The sequence below is a fragment of the Oncorhynchus gorbuscha genome, linkage group LG04 (genome assembly GCF_021184085.1).
Source record: "Oncorhynchus gorbuscha isolate QuinsamMale2020 ecotype Even-year linkage group LG04, OgorEven_v1.0, whole genome shotgun sequence".
Lineage (NCBI taxonomy): Eukaryota > Metazoa > Chordata > Actinopteri > Salmoniformes > Salmonidae > Oncorhynchus > Oncorhynchus gorbuscha.
This window is the reverse complement of record NC_060176.1, coordinates 33006154-33024325: the sequence shown is the minus strand read 5'-3', so window position 1 is coordinate 33024325 and position 18172 is coordinate 33006154. Positions and strand designations below refer to the sequence as shown.

General features: G+C 39.3%; 1 protein-coding gene across 2 annotated transcripts in view; it reads right to left on the bottom strand.

Moving 5' to 3' along the window:
• Positions 1-18172, bottom strand: part of prdm6 (PR domain containing 6) — a 47569-nt gene that overhangs the window by 14677 nt on the left and 14720 nt on the right. For both annotated transcript variants that reach the window (XM_046346524.1, XM_046346525.1), the window contains exons 4-6: positions 7787-7914; positions 3506-3630; positions 882-1224 (exon numbers count right to left, since the gene is read on the bottom strand). In XM_046346524.1, the coding sequence (XP_046202480.1) occupies positions 882-1224; positions 3506-3630; positions 7787-7914 (596 nt within the window). The remainder of the gene's footprint in view (positions 1-881; positions 1225-3505; positions 3631-7786; positions 7915-18172) is intronic.

Below are 18172 nucleotides of genomic sequence, written 5' to 3'. Positions count from 1 at the left end.
CTGAAATAAATCACTCTACTATTATTCTGACATTTAACATTCTTAAAATAAAGTGGGGGGGTGCAAATAGTCTGGGTAGCCCTTCAGGAGTCTCATGGCTAGGGGGTAGAAGCTGTTTAGAAGCCAATGCAATCATATTGTTCAGGGACATTGCCATGGCCAGTATACAGTAAAAATCACAAGCTCTTTTGTGTTTGTGCTATAAAGAGCTCCCTTCGTTGCCTCCCTCTTCCACACATATTGTCTGTCACACACCCACACATACATGTGCAAACACATGCATGCACACAGAAATGTACTCAAAATGGCACGTTATTTACGAGGCATAAAATGCTGAATTGTGTTCGAAATAACATTTTATCAAAGAAAGGCTATTTATAAGACTGTATGCTATATTGCTTCACTTCCTGTTACAAAAGGAATAAGCTACTAGCAAACAGTATGTAAACCAACCCCATACTGTGTGACAACCAACCCCACGATGGGGCTGGTTGTCACAAGTGGACCGTGTGTTTGATGGCTTTTAATAGCATGTTGGAATAAGATGTGAGGATAAAAAGGGTCCCCATTTCAACCCCAGACCTTGGTCTTTCTACTAATATTGAAGAGAGTCTTGTAAGATATACTGGTGCTGAGAAATACACTCGAGTAAAAAGTGTGACAACCAACCCCATTCATCACTACACTATATAGAATAGCATGGCAAGTGTTTGTTTTTTTTATTTCCCCAATGAACCACATGGAAACAGAACTTTCTGAAATTAAAAATAGACACAATGCAAGAAGAACACCTAAATGTCTGTAAGAGTCTGAGACTACTAGGATATATCAAGCATTATGATGATTCATTTTATGAGATGGCTCAAAGGCTGTTACCTTACCTGTCTGGGTTCTGTGTGCACACATGCATCTGGAGCAGGATGCGTTGCGTGAACGTCTTAAAGCACTGGCCGCACTTCCAGAGGTGCCAGTCACTGAACTCGGTGCTCAGCTGGCTGGTGGAGGTGGGGCTGGCTAGGACTCGCTGGTTCTTAGAGCTCATCTGGTTGAAGCCGGAGTCCGCGTGGCCACCTTTGTCCATCAGGGAGAAGCTTCTGGAGCAGGGCGAGTGGGGGAAGACCATGGAGCGCAGCAGGGCCACCGAGAAACCTTTGCCCGTTTTACTGAGCGGCTGCAACGTCTCTTGTCTGCTCATGGCCTCCATAACTGTGGTTGGTACATTCACTAAAGGAGGAAAACAGTAGAAAACATGGAACATACAGTCATGTAAACCACTATCAGCATGTGATGTGAGGATACAGCTAGTATGTTGTGCCTTAGCACCCTTATACAACTGGAATGGGGTAACATTCATTCTAATTCACAAGGTCAGAGTTTTAATATTGAAAATAAAGACATTGGATAAAATATTATGCTTTGAAGCTTATGCATCCTATTTGTATTATCACAAAAGTTTTATACTGAATAGATTTCCGTACATACATGTTTCCCTAGCTACAGTTAATAGAATACTGTCATCACAATTCATTAACTAATTTCATCTTTCTTCATTTCACTTCGGCTAAATGCAACAGGCTAAATTTATACTTATTTTATCTTGGTTCTGAGTTTGACTGTCATTGACTATCTTGTTGTTGTTTTTCTTACCATGTGGGTGAGTTCTAGTCACCAAAACATAACATCAACACAGATGAGATCTATTCTCTCTCAGCTACTGGATCACAGAAAATAAAAGCTGCAGTCTTTGTGCATCCTAAGCATAAACAACTTGATGCAGGAAAGTTTCATTGTTGTTATAAGAAACATATGATGATTCTTCATCACTACACACTGATCTCTGACTGCATTCAAGAAGTCAGAGACATAATAGCTCATGGGTGGACAAACCACATCCCACATTCTTTGTATTGCAACACGCTGTGTACATAAACACAGATTTACACAACTGTAACGTGATACATGTGGGAGTAGGGCTAGGCCTTTCTTATTTAATAAAACTTCAATTTTTCTGGGCATTGTTTTAATGTTAGATCTCGTAACACTGTTCAGTATCGGGCTAAGGAAGTGTGATTGAAGCTAACTTGTACATAAAAATGTACATAGAAACAATTGTGAGGTGGTTCTGAAGTTGTGCATGTTGTAGACGAGAGCATTGACTAGTTAAAGGGCAAATTCATAGTACTGAACCTCACCAATCCAGCAGCTTTCATTTGCTATCACATGCACACACTATTCCTTCATGTGGGTTGTATTAGGGGAAGAGGTCTATTTCTGTGTAACCAGGCTTCAGTGTCTAATGGGTAGATTCTCCTTTAAGAGAGCTATACTAAGATATATTGATTCATGCAGGGTATGCTGATTTGCAAGGAGTTCACAGCACTCTCCCTTCTCGACCTCTCCATTGTTTGCCACGTTTTAAGGCTGCAATACTGCATCTATCAAATTATACTATACACTTTTAAAACAGTTTATATGAAAAGGCACTTGTCTAAACAGGACTCCAACTAGACTGAAGTAATAAAATGTCGAACATGTAAACAGTGAACTGTCAGGCCCTGTCGGTTGTCCAAGACCTCCAGTGGCCAGTGAGTTCCAAAGAAACCAGACAGAGCAGTATGGGGCAAAATGCTGGTTAAGACAGAAAATAGTCATTCATTTTCCCAAATGCTCCTACAAAGACTGTTAACAGACAATCCCTCAAAAATGTCTGGGGGAGATAAATACTATTGTTTCAATAAACCTAACCGATTGTCTCTTCTATGAGAGAACAGCTTCGAAAATAGAAAATTGTGATACGTAACTAACGGGTACTGTCCGTTGAAAGTCAACATTGAGTCATTGGTTTAATTCGCCACAATATGACAAAATAATTTTTCATCCTGTTTGCACTGGCAAGGTTTGTTTGGTTCAGCCATATAAATCAGGCTTAAGTCAATTTAAGGGTCCACTATTTGCATCAGTTTTTGTGGCTCGGCACAGCTATGCCCAGTCAAATGCTTTTTGTCTTTAATAAAATTACACACTGAAATCCAAAGTAAATAATAGCATTTTCATTAACCTACTACTTTTTGGACAGTAGTCCTTTTGCAAATATGCTTTGTTGGGTTTTGCTAGGCACCAGATTCTTTATGTCTGTCATTAGTCCTATTCATGACAATGTTGTGTACTATATCATTCTAGTATTCTTACATGGAAATACTAGATATCTTTATAGGAGTCATACTATATTTGTATATATTTTTTAAATGGTTTAAAATCAGTATATGCTGATGGCTGTATGTGGATCATATCCCGTTTGAATGTTCAGATGAAATAGGGACAACAACAATTGCACACCAACCCAATGGCCCAGCACAGAGTAATGTACTGTATACTGTATGTATGTTTTTGTCTTATTTCCTGTATATGTTAATTGGGACAGAAGAATGAAACCAATTAGTTGAATATAGAAAAACAGGAGAGAGAGGTGACTGGAAGAGATGAGAAAGGAGAAAGAGATGCTTACAGTTTTCATCCTGTGCAATGCACTGTAGAGGGATGCCAAAGAAGGAGGTGTAGCTGTCATTGTACCAGACAAGGAGTTCTGTTCCTCTTGGAATGTCCATACATGCCCGGTAGAATATACATGATCTGTGCAGTAGAGAAAACAATGCTGTCAATTCATCGACCCACTTGGCACAAACTGGTTGTTTCAATGTAATTTGTCAACGTATTGTGACGTGGAATCGACATGGAAAATACATTGGATTTGAAAAAAAGTTGTTTTGAGGGTGACATTTCAACCACAGAATTATGTCATCATGGTAACCAATTTTCAACATAGATCAAGCTTGTATAAAATATGTTGAATATGTGCCTTTGAAACAATATCAGATTTTCTACATTATAGGCACTATCAGTAAAGAAAACAATAGGCTGGGCAGCACCTCCTACTGGAGACATGATCTATCTACAACTAATCCATCCAGGACTGCTTCGTTTTGATATTTGTCACTGACGACTACCAATGTGCTATCATGAGAATGAATAACTAAATAGATTCACTGTTGCTATCAAGGTCATTCCAAAGGAGGTTCAATAGAGCAAATGAAATGTAACCACACTTTAAAAGTCATGATATAATAGGCCAATATAGCATTTGCGAAATCAACAGCTATTGTTTCAATTCAACCCAGGGTTCAACAACAAAAAAATATATATAGATTTCAAATGTAATCTTCAAGTTAATAATTAATATGTTGGATTTACGTCTCCATCTTAACCAGAAATGTAAGTTAAAGAATAGGACTTCATCAAAAATGTGTTCCTGCATTCACAGGTACTTAATTCACGGTAAACACTGCATATGTCTGTTCAATTGAAAAATTACCTTTACATTTCAAGCGAGCTATAGCGCTGAACTTTGGCTATACAGATTGAATTGAGCCCTAAACCAAAAATCTGACATTGTTTCTCCATTAGAATTTGTGCTTTTAGATCTTTGAAAGCATAGAGATAACACTTTGAGAATTCAACAAACTTCTGTATTTTTGAGTGGGTGAATAAAGGTTGAAATTTCATTGATCAACGTCTCAACCAAATATTACCCAAATTTTGATGTTGAAATGTAGTGCGCCCAGTGTGTATGTGTGAACTGCTCACAACACAATTTCATGTACAAACGATGTACGACAGTAAATGCAAACAAAAGCATTAGAGGCCCTCACTATGCCTTTTGCTTTGTGTCTGACAGAATGTATAATCACGTCCAAGCATCACATCCAATTTCCTCTTTGGCGAGTTGAAAAACTCTGCATGTGACAGGCTGAGGTTTTACAAGAAGAAACATGGCAGCTGTGATGCAATGCTTATTTAATGAATCAGTTTCGAAATGAATAGGCATTATACTGTACATTTCCATGGCAGTGGGATATGCAATACTTTGTCACTATCTTAAATATGCCCCCATGCTGACATTCCATGATTTTGCTTCACTAGCAAATAACATATCCATATATTTCAAATAATTATGTTTAAAAAAACTATAAACATTTGACAGAAATGCTTCTTTGGTCTCAGCCTAGCTGCTGAAGCCTGTGAGTTTGTATTAATTCCTTCCACCACAACATAAATATGAAGCAAAGACAAGCCCATAAATCAAATACATCTTATAACCTGAGAAAAGCACAAGTATTCCATGTATTTTATACCCTTGTAATGTTCCGTCTCTCAGTTTGGCCTCACTTAACATAAACACTGGAGCACACAAATAAATGTACTGGGACTAAATGACTCAGTTGGCTGCTGACAGAGGGCTGTTTTCTAAGCGATAGGTGGTCTTGCACACTTTGAGGCGGGTGAAAGAGTGTAAATGTAAACCATTTCTTACAAGCCTGCTGTCACTTTCAAAACTTGTGCAAATCTCAGCTCAGTGGAGCACATCAAAGGCATTTTTTCAGTTTTGGATAATATTTCCCTTGCTGACATGTATTTAGTATTGTGGTTGGATGACTCATAAAGACAACGGCGGGACGTCCCAGTGCAGGCAAAGTGAAGCACATGCCAATGGACATTATTGTCAGAGCAAAAACAAAACAGCCATCCCAGGGTCAATCAATCACGAGCTGCTTTGAAGAGAATTCCATTTAGATATTGCAAATCATAACATAAGGAATTCAAACCAGCTGACTGCCTGTGGAGGACATCCCCACACGGCTCAGAGGAGGGAAACAGGAGTGTCTACATTAGGAGTACATGTATATGATGATGTGGAACTAAGTCTCAAAGGTTTTCACTAATCATAGCTCTCTCATAGTTATGGACCAGGGCCTGTATTCACAAAGCAGGTTCCCTCTGTCCATGGAATCCTATTTATTATGATCTAATAGGCAAAACTTATCCTAGATCAGCAATCCTACTCTGAAAAGCTTTATGGATATGGGCCTAGTTTGGTACAATCATGGGTCAAGACAGCAAAACTATTGGATCTAGTCCATAGATCATCAGTATTAAATTATTCCGCTTCAAAGTCTTGGACTACTTTGTATATATACACACTACCGTTCAAAAGTTTGGGGTCACTTAGAAATGTCCTTGATTTTGAAAGAAAAGCACATTTTTTGTCCATTAAAATAACATAAAATTGATCAGAAATACAGTGTAGACATTGTTAATGTTGTAAATGACTATTGTAGCTGGAAACGGCCGATTTGTTTACGGAATATCTACATAGGCAGAGGCGGATTTATCAGCAACCATCACTCCTGTGTTCCAATGGCACACATCATTTTAAAAGGCTAATTGATCATTAGAAAACCCTTTTGCAATTATGTTAGCACAGCTGAAAACTGTTGTGCTGGGATCGGTGTCCCTCCCATGGGACGGTTGAGCTAACGTAGGCTAATGTGATCAGCATAAGGTTGTAAGTAAACAAGAACATTTACCAGGACATAGACATATCTGATATTGGCAGAAAGATTAACAAGAATTTAAGCTAACTTCACTGTCCAATCACAGTAGCTTTTTCAGTGAAAGAATACCATGCTATTGTTTGAGGAAAGTGCACAATTTTGAACATGAAAAGTTATTAATAAACAAATGAGGCACATTTGGGCAGTCTTGTTACAACATTTTTAGCAGAAATGTAAATTGTTCATTGGATCAGTCTAAAACTTTGCACATACACTGCTTCCATCTCGTGGCCAAAATCTAAATTGCATCTAGCCTGGAATAACACATCTTTGTATTATCTTTTACCAGATATATTGTGTTATATTCTGCTACATTCCTTTCACATTTCCACAAACATCAAAGTGTTTCCTTTCAAATGGTACCAAGAATATGCATATCCTTGCTTCAGGGCATGAGCTACAGGCAGTTAGATGTGGGTGTAATTTTAGGCTAAAACTGGAAAAAAGGGGGTGGATCCTTAAGAGGCCAGAAACAAAGGACTTTCTTCTGAAACTCGTCAGTCTATTCTTGTTCTGAGAAATTAAAGATATTCCATGCGAGAAATTGCCAAGAAACTGAAGATTTGGTACAACGCTGTGTACTACTCCTTTCACAGAACAGCGCAAACTGTCTCTAACCAGAATAGAAAGAGGAGTGGGAGGTGCACAACTGAGCAAGAGGACAAGTACATTAGAGTGTCTAGTTTGAGAAACAGATGCCTCACAGTCCTCAACTGGCAGCTTCATTAAATAGTACCCGCAAAACACCAGTCTCAACGTCAACAGTGAAGAGGCAACTCCGGGATGCTGGCCTTCTAGGCTGTCGAGTGTCTGTGTTCTTTTGCCCATCTTAATCTTTTCTTTTTATCGGCCAGTCTGAGATATGGCTTTTTTCTTTGCAACTCTGCCTAGGCCAGCATCCCAGAGTCACCTCTTCACTGTTAACATTGAGACTGGCCAACAGTGGTGCTGTTTTAGGGGTTGATACATTTTCTGTTAGGGCAAATCAAGTCTGACATTTTTTAAGCGGAAATTACAAACTTTAGGAGCCTTTTCAAACCTCAAATAGACTTCAAGCTTGAATTCCCTGCTGTGCAGGAATATTCCTACAACAACATGATGATCAAATTAAGATATGGCATCTGTATGGTAAGCCTGCATAGACTGCAGCTGACAGTGTCAAATTTGCTGTGTGAATAATAATTGATGCCTGAATACATAGTGTTGATCGCATGCTGTACTCGCAGTTGGGCCTACATGGTATGGAGTGATATTAATGTTAATACAATTTCTAAATTATTAAATTCCTGGTGGAAGTAACATGGTACTTTCCCACCCACATTTCATGCAGTCTTTACCTGTACTGGACCACCATCATGTTTTGCTCGCCACAGTGCCGTGCACAGCGAATGTATCTCATCCAGCTCGACTTGCTCGGCTCATTGCCGTCAATAAAGTGCTGTAACGTCCCTTCCTGGTCATAGATCTGGAAGGCAATGGGGGTTTATGTAGTTAGTCTTCCTACAGATACACAACAAGCATGATTCATTAAAGCACCCGTTAATTGTTATCTACACAACTTTCAAAAATGACGCACACAGGAATTAGGAATGTGATGGACTGCCAAGCTCCACATGTTGTTGTAAAATGTATACAGTGTACATGTGAGAGCATTGTATAAGTATAAACATGATTTACCCGAGAGCAGGGCTCTCCAACCTTGTTCCTGGAGTGCTACTGTCTTGTAGATTCACTCCAACCCTAACCTAGCACACTGATTCAAATAGTTAACTCGTCGATAAGCTGAATCAGGTTAGTTACAACGGGGGTTGAAGCAAAAACCTATAGGAGGGTAACTCTCCAGGAACAGGGTTGGAGAGCCCTGCCCTAGAGTATCGTTCAAGTATGAAAATGATTTGCTCTAGGTTAACAGCATCTAAAGTTAAAGCTGGAATCCTTAATGGTGAAACTGCCATGTCAGTTTGTGATATTACAACAACAAAGTTGCTGCAAACAACATTGCACGTGATAGAACACGTGCAATGGTTTGGTTTCAAATATTTGAGTGGCTTCCTTTCCTTCCTCTCTAGCCCCATTTATACCAGGTTTTAACATGTGCCCTTTGTCCTGATTGTGTCCACATTCTGATTGTGCCCACATGTAGACAGGTGTAGACGATGATCTGATTGTGATCCGATCTTCCTGCCCACCTCCGGAGGTAGTCGGGCACGCATTGTTTCTGGATATTTCATAAGTGTAGACATAGCGTAGCAGGGAGTCAAACTCATTCCATAGAGGGACTACTGTCTGCTGGTTTTTGGTTTTTCCTTTCAATTAAGACCAAGACAAACAGATGAGGGTAGTTCCTTACTAATCAGTGAGCTTAATTCATCAATTAAGTCCAAGAGAGGAGCAAAACCCACAGACACTTGGCCCTCCGTGGAATGAGTTTGACACATGGTTTATAGAGCATTCGAATACCTGAGCCGACAAAGTGAAAAATCTGTCGATGTGCCCTTGAGCAAGGCACTTAACCCTAATTTGCTCCAGGGGTGCTATGGCTGACCCTGTAAAAATAAAAATAAAAAACATTTCACTACACTGACAATATCCTGTGTGTGACAATAATAAAACATCCGGACATTGAAACCATTTAAATCATCATCATTTTTAAAATCATTGACTTATGACATCGATATGTGTAAATTCATCATATTTTTAAAGAATATCTGTCAAATAATTTGCATACAGTGAGGGACCAGGAAATTTGGTCACAATGTGGACACAGTGGATAGATAAGAGACAACTTTTAATACCATGTGTAGATGCATATCTGAAAATATATGCACAATTAGAATGTGGACAAGATCAGGACCAAGTATGCATTTTAGCACCAGGTATAAACGAGGCTTCTCGCTCTCTCACTCTCACTTAAAGCTCTGTTAACATGCCCCCAATATCAGTCACTATATATCAACCAACCAATCTGAAATAGCCACACAATGAGAAAACAATATATATTTATTTGGCCATTTCATCATGTTCATGGCAAAAAAAAACTACTCATATTGGAAAAGCTGGTTGACTAATAAGTACATTGAAGTGAAAACACAGAGACATAAATATAAGATGTAAGGACCGTATCTAAGAAATATAATAATTTCTGAATAAAACATTTTAATTGTTTATTTTGGAAGATATTTTTGTCGGGGAAAATCATGGATAATAGTGATGTACAATGTCCTACTCTTCGAAATGTATAAAACAGCTTCATCCCTGTCGCAGTTCATTCAGTTTGCATCTAGGCAGTAAGGGGATTCGAGCCTTGTCACTGGCCACCAGCAAAATGGATGAGATTTCAAGACCCCACTGACCCCATTGAATCTCTGACATCTAGTTTGTCGGCTGTGATTCCCCTTCCTTATGCCATTCCATTCTTATCCTTGTGGCTTTTCTGGTGAACCATCTCTGGCTTTGACAGCATGATAGAATACTTGAAGGGATAGTTCACCCAAATTACAAAATTACATATTGGCTTCCTTACCCTTTAAGCAATCTCGTTTCCTTGGCACTGTTTCCACATACTAACATTTTAGCATTTGATATGAGCTTTGTGGAAACAGTGCCCAGAGAAATAAACTTTTACAGGGCAAGGAAACCAATTGTGATTTTCTAATTTGGGTGAACTTTCCCTTTAAGGTATTAATTACACTGGAGATGTTTGTTACACAAGTACAAGACAGGTCCTCCAGCTGCTTTATCTAAATTATCATATCCATCTTGAGACAAGAGATGATTGTGCACTGTAGATAGACATTAAGAAATTACACTTTTATTTACTTATTTCCTTTTTTTCTATTCAACAGCTGACATTTTTAAACTAGTTTTCCTAAAATCTGGACTGGGTCACAATTTAAACTAAGTGGTGAGCACTTAATAATAGACAAGGGTTATGGGAAATACAAAGTGGAATTTTACATTTGGTCATTTTCAGTAATACAAAAATAAATGGCAAAAACAATTGCCAGATCAATGTCATATCACTGCCATACAGCAATCATGGAATTGGGATTTTTTTTCATCGTATATTGCAATGGGAACAGAATGTAGTGACATTCAACATCAGATTATTGTTATTTGGAAAGAAGCAGGGTGAAAAAGTGACATTTTAAAAATCGTATTTGGATGGAGAAGCCAGCCTGTCATCTTTACTATAGTGCTTATAGATCCCACAGGCCGATGAAGCAGTGAGGAGAGCAGCCTCTCATCAACAGGGCCTGTGCTGTGATCACAAGCAGCAGCCACTGAACCCTTCACTGCACCCCAACATATTTTTTTTTGGTCCACTTGAAAAAGTCCTGACAGTCCATTCATTTCCCTGGCCTGTGGAGCAGCACACTGTTTGACTCATCTGATCCAGACACTTTGATGCTGGAGCTCTTCCAGGGTGTCCCACTGAGTACAAGCTCCTCTTCCCAAATCCAGGGAAAAATAAGTCATTGTCCGTCTTTCTAAGTGAGAAATATTCTCACTGTTAAGTTTTTTTTCCTTTTTTTTCTTCTCCTTTTCGTCTGTCCAGCTGGACAACAGCAAGTGATGTTTACAGATGTGATATTTATGTTGATATTTTTTTGTGTTTCCTTTGCAGTATCCAAATATATTTTGGAGTGGAATCGTTTTTCACTCCTTTTGAGAAAATAGAAGGAAGGAATACAAATGAATCTAACAGCTTTGCCGAGTCTCGAGTCATGTTGTTCCAACTTGTTATATTAGGCCGATAACACACACATGGAGTACTGTCAGCATAAATAATTACCCAAATTTTTCTGTGCCTGGACTAAAAAAAAAATCATCGCATGTCAGATGAAGGTGTAATGATTGGCAACATATGCATAACGTTATCCCAAAATGCTGCATGATATTTTTTTATGGCCTTCATGTGACTTTGGATTTGACATAACACAGTATTTATGCACGATACATTGGAAATGCATAACAGCCTGCATTAAGCAGGGTTTATGGCGCTTTTTGAATGCTTTATGAACTTCTAATGTACATTGGGACACATTTGCGAAGCCACTGATCCCTACGATACGTATTAGGCCCCAATCTCCTCCACATAGTGTAATATGGGTCATTCCACAAAGTGAGTTCCTTAAGCATCTCTTTGATATTTTCTGAATAAATTGTGCCGATCCACCTTTCATTTTCTATTTGTCTTGTTTTCCCACACACCTGGTTTACATTCCCTCATTATTTGACGTGTATATAACCCTCTGTTCCCCCCATGTCTGTGTGTGGAATTGTTTGTTGTAAGTGTTTTGTGCATTTCTGACTGGTTGGCGACGGGTTGTTACAACCCGTATGTTGCTGTTCTGGGTGCCGTTTGTTTTTGCATCATTAAAGGGCTGTTACCCATTTCTGCTCTCCTGCACCTGACTTCCCCGCTGCCAGTTACGCACCGCTTACAAAACCCTTCCTTGTTTTTCCTAAAGAAACATTGAACATTATCTACATTGAACAAAAATACAAATTCAACATGTAAAGTGTTGGTCCCAGGTTTCATGAGCTGAAATAAAAGATCCCAGAAATGTTCCATACGCACAAAAAGCTTATATCGCTCAAATTTTGTGCACACATTTGTTTACATCTCTGTTAGTGACCATTTCTCCTTTGCTAAGACTATCCATTCACCTGACAGGGTGGCATATCAAGAGGCTGATTAAACAGCATGATCATTACACAGGTGCACCTTGTGCTGGGAACATCAACACAATGCCACAGATGTCTCAAGTTGAGGGAGTGTGCAATTGGCATGCTGACTGCGGGAATGTCCACCAGAGCTGTTTGCCAAATGCATTAATTTCTCTACCATGAACTGCCTTCAACGTTGTTTGAGAGAATTTGTCAGTACGTCCAACCGGCCTCACAACTGCAGACCATGTGTATGGTGTTGTGTGGGCAAGCGGTTTGCTGATGTCAACACTGTGAACAGAGTGCCCCATGGTGGCATTTGGGTTATGATATGGGCAGGCATATCTATGAACAACAAACACAATTGCATTTTATTGATGGCAATTTGAATGCACAGAGATACCGTGATGAGATCCTGAGGCCAATTGTCGTGCCATTCATCTGCCGCCATCAACTCATGTTTCAGCATGATAATGCACAGCCCCATGATGCAAGGATCTGTACGCAATTCCTGGAAGCTGAAAATGTCCCAGTTCTTCCATGGCTTGCTCACCAGACATGACACTTATTGCACAGTTTGGGATGCTCTGGGTCGATGTGTACGGCAGCGTGTTCCAGTTCCTGCCAATATCCAGCAACTTTGCACAGCAATTGAAGAGGAGTGGGACAGCATTCCACAGGCCACAATCAATAGCCTGATCAACTCTATGCGAAGGAGATGAGGCAAATGGGGGTCACACCAGATACTGACTGGTTTTCTGATCCATGCCCCTACTTTTTTTATTTAAGGTATCTTAAAACTGATTTAAATTGACTGATTTCCTGATATGAACTGTAACGCAGTAAAATTAGGTGAAATCAAATGTTTGTTTTTGACCAAGTCACTTCTCAAAAGGCACCGAATTGAACGACCCACATACAACAGGGCAGCCCAGAAAACACACACTGATTAATAGCCCTCATTGTACTCTAGTCTACACAGAGGGTTACAAATGCAAAGCAAAGGCAAAGTGTGCGTCTGCAAACTCAACGTCAGTGAAAACAGCATTTAGCATCTCGAGCAGTGCTGTGTCTCTCCCGTGTTGTGTATTTTTCTCCCGACAGGATCTGACAGCACAACACACACACATATGCACACCCTGTTGTATTTCTTCCCATCATGTCCAATAAACACCACAGCATATGACTTACCCTCTGTATGCTATCAATGTCAACAGTTCAGCCCCTCCATTATTATGCATTTCCCTGCATACGTGACCTTCAGTTCTCTCTGCATGCTAAACAAGCCCTGGTCGTAGTGACATCTCACTTTATTGAGGAGCGGCCTGTTTATTACGGAGGTGAACCCTGTCAATAGCATTGCTGAAATCTGTCTATAGCTCACTGGAGCAATCAATTTTGTAAATGATTGCGATAATCAAGGAAATTGCCAAATTTATAAATCTCTGTATACAGCATTTTAAAGGCCACTTTACAGTAACTGCTGATGCTCTGAAAGCAAAGGGAGTTGTTTGTATGTGTTGTTGTGGGATTGGGATTTTACTGATGTGCTGAGCAAATAGAGAAATAAAGATAAATCATAAAATTGAGCAGAAGAGCTTTTTCTTCTTTTGATATTCACACCTAGGGTTGCAAAGGGTCAGAAATATTCCGGAAATTTTCCATGGGAAGTTAAACCTCAGAATTTTTGTTAAATTCATCAGAAAAGGTAGCTAATAACAGTGAACGTTTTTGTGGGATACACATAAGGAAATTCTAGGTTTTGTGGCATATTTTGGTTAAACAATCCCCAATTCAATGGAATTGCAACCCTCTGAATTCACAGTGCATTCTTCCATCACATGTACAGTGCACTCTTCCATCATATGTACAGCTGATTCTCAAGATCTTGCACACTAATGAGATGCTATTGAGCCCACACGACTACACTTTCTTAGCCAAGGACTACATGCTTTCTGGTAAGTTTTGATTACAATACTGAGTGGGGTGAATATATTTTATATGACATCATTTTTTGTTAACTAGTAAATAATACCCTACAGCAAAATGTGTTTAAATCATTTCTAACTTGTTAACAATTTCTGCTAGTTAGTTTTTGCTACCATGTGGGTATTAGCTTGCTTGAGGCTGCTAACTGAGGAATGTTCATTCACCTGTTTCCATACATGTTTAATTTTAAAATATGTATCTTACAAAGGAGTTGTTTAATCTAACTGTTTAACTATTTATCTGTACATGCAATTGTATTTTTATTTGTTTTACTTTTTATTTATAATCTTTACAGGAAATGCCACGTGCACTATCGGATATGTGGAGACATTTCATTGCAGCTAATGTAGAAGGAAAAGCTGTGTACATTTGCAAATACTGTGCCAAATCATATGTGAAGAATGCAACAAAGATCCAGAATCATCTGGCCAAGCGCATAAAGTTCCCTCAGTGCTCACAACAAGCAACCTCTGACAGAAGTCCCCCTACTTCTATTTGAGGTGAAAATGATGAATCAGACACCTTATCGATAGCAACAGCTCATGGTCCTCATGGAATCAAATGTTTTTTTGACTCAATGGAGGAATGTAGTCAGAGAAATGCTGATGAATGTCTTGCTTGAGCTGCTCACAGGCAATGTGTATCAGAAGATAATACTGAATGTTCATTGCCCAGCATACACCCCTCCAACCAGACATGCTTTATCTACTAATTTGCTGGATGCAGAGTTTAACAGAGTTCAAGTGAAGGTCAAACAAATCATAGAGAAAGCACTGTATTGCAATCATCTCTGATGGGTGGTTGAATGTACGTGGGCAAGGAATAATTAACTACATAATCTACAACCCTCAACCAGTATTCTACAAGAGCACAGACACAGGGACAGACACACCGGCCTCTACATTGCAGATGAACTGCAGGCATTCATCACTGACCTTGGACCACAGACGGTATTTGCACTGGTGACAGACAATGCTGCGAACATAAAGGCTGCTTGGTCTAAAGTGGAGGAGTCCTACCCTCACATCACACCCAATAGCTGTGCTGCTCATGCATTGAATATGCTCCTCAAGGACATCATATCACTGAAAACAATGGATACACTCTACAAGAGAGCAAAGGAAATGGTTAGGTATGTGAAGGTCATCAAGTTATAGCAGCAATCTACCTCACCAAGCATCGGGAGGAGATTAAGAGCACCACATTGAAGCTGCCCAGCAACACACGTTGGGGTGGTGTTGTCATCATGTTTGACAATCTCCTGGAGTGGAAGGAGTCTCTCCAAGAAATGAACATATCTCAGTCTGCCGATATGGACAGTCCCATCAAGAGGATCCTCCTGGACAATGTATTCTGGGAGAGAGTGGTAAGCAGTCTGAAACTCCTGAAACCTATAGCAGTAGCCATTGCACAGATTGAGGGAGAAAATGGCATCTTGTCTGATGTTCAGACTCTGCTTGCAGATGTAAGAGAAGAAATTCGTACTGCCCTGCCCACTTCACTGTTGCTCCAAGCAGAGGAAACTGCAGTTCTGAAATAGATCAAAAAGCATGAAGACTTCTGCCTGAAGCCCATACATGCCGCAGCGTACATGTTGGACCCCAAGTATGCTGGCAAGAGCATCCTGTCTGGTGCAGAGATCAACAAGGCCTATGGTGTCATCACTACTGTGTCTCGCCACCTTGGCCTGGATGAGAGCAAGGTTCTTGGCAGTCTGGCAAAGTACACTTCCAAGCAAGGGCTTTGGGACGGATAGCAATATGGCAGTGCCAACATCTCATGAGCCACCTGGTGGGAGGGACTTTGTGGTTCTGAGGCTCTTTCTCCTGTTACCTTCCTTGTTTGGGAACACACACACCAAAGCACGCAACAGGCTGACCAATACAAGGGTTGAAAAATTGGTGACCATCCGGGCAAATTTGAGCCTGACAACGAGTCATCCTCAACAAGCTTGGAAAGCGACAGTGAAGATGGGGACCCAGTCTGATGTTCTCAGAGTCTGATGTTCAAGAGGTGGACATTGAGGAAGTCCAAGGAAAAGAGATGGAAGCCTGAGCGGAAGACAACCAAAGCTTTAGTTTCTAGACTATTCTAGACTATTTTACAGATGTTGAAAAATGTTTTTGGGAGATGTGATGGATCATTGGGGATCATTCAATATTCCCTTTCTTTTGTTGTTCAGTGAAATCATCCCATGTGAAGAGTCAACTCATTTAATTAAAAGTTCAATTTGTAACTAAATTGTTTTTTGAATTTAATTTGCGATTAGGTCTACTTATGATAAAGTGAAAGGTTTATGTTTCTGTCTCCATATTATATGGTAAAAATATCCAATGCAAAAAACATCTACATTTAAATGTGAATAATATTAATTTGCAAAAATACCCATTAATTCCCATATATTCCTGTTAATTCCCACGGAATGTTTCCACCTCTGTATATTCCCCAAAATGTGCAACCCTATTCACACCCATCTGTCAACTGTGTTTAGATAACAAACAAATCATTACCTACACCATGATGAAGAGACAGACAATAACTGCCAGGTCTTGCCATGTCAATCTAGAAGAAAAAGAAACGCACACCTATTTAGGCGAGGTGCTGGCTAGCGTAGTAGAAAACTTGAAAATAAAAGAGATCCGCACACTCTAGGAGCTCAGATGCAAAAATTTAATTACCAACGTTTCGACAGCCAAGCTGTCTTCATCAGGGTATAATCACAAACACTGCGGGATGACTCGTTTATGTAGTGTCAGAAGACACAGGTGTCTGTAATCATGGCCAAGAGTGGCCTAATATCATTGGCTAATTATCAAATATTAAAATGTCATACAAAGAACAGCAAGCATCAACAAATGGATAGCATACGATCATAAATTCATTTGACCACACAAGCTTACAAACAATTACAATGGCAAAGTCACAATAATCACAAGAATGGCTTCAGATGAAAGCCTACGTAGAGACTGAAGGGCGCAAGGGTCTTTAAGTTAAAGATCCAGGCAGCCTCTCGTTTTAACAATAAATTATCAAGGTCACCCCCTGACATCTGAAGCCATTCTTGTGATCATTGTGACTTTGCCATTGTTTGTCGAAACGTTGATATTTACATTTTTGCATCTGAGCTCCGAGAGTGTGCGGCTCTCTTTTATTTTCAAACTTGCCATGTCAATACCATAATATGTCCTGTGTTGGTATAACAATGTCAGAATTACAATAAAACTCAAATATAACAAAAACATCTTCATGGTATCTAAAAATGACTATAGAAATTGCCTATTTAGTTCCAAATTAAGTAACAGGGTTGGCGATTTCTTCTTAAATCAGACATAAATTCCCTTGTGACAGGGGGATAGAAGGTTGTTTTGTGCAACAGGGAGTGGCAATTGAATACAAGCTTCACAAAAACATTTAATTGTTGAAACATTTCTAGCCTGTCTATCTATGGGTAACAGGATTGACGTGCTTTTACTATATGAATTGACTATTAGATCAAATGTTTCTTTTGAAAATAATATTTAAAAAGGAATAGTTTCTCAATATTAAAAAGTGAGTTCAGTTCACATAACAGGGTTGACCTTAAAATTAGGGACAGACGTAAAATGAATCACTAATGAAATTATATAAAAAAGAATCTTCAGAAATGACTTTGTCAAATCAACAAAATAACTAGGGGTTGTCAATGATGGTGAAACCTAGAGAAGTTTAGGGACGAAGTGGGTTAAAATCTTCCTAGAAGTGACACAGGGTTAGTGGAGGGACATGTCAAAACGAAGAATTTTGGCACTTTAGAAAGCCTTTTTTCATATTCAAAATCTAATTGATTAAATTCTCCATTTCTACTTAAAATATCAAAAGGCACTCATTTAGTGGAATGACCCGTATCAGTAAATGTTGAATTCTCCTGGCGCCACACAGAACTGATTTTAACTACATAAAAGAAAACATAATAATGATTTCTTTGTAACTAGAAGTACTATACTCTAGTAGTACTTGAGCATTGAGGAGGGGAAATTACATACAGTAAATGTTAAGAAGAGGAAGTCAGAAATCCAATAACG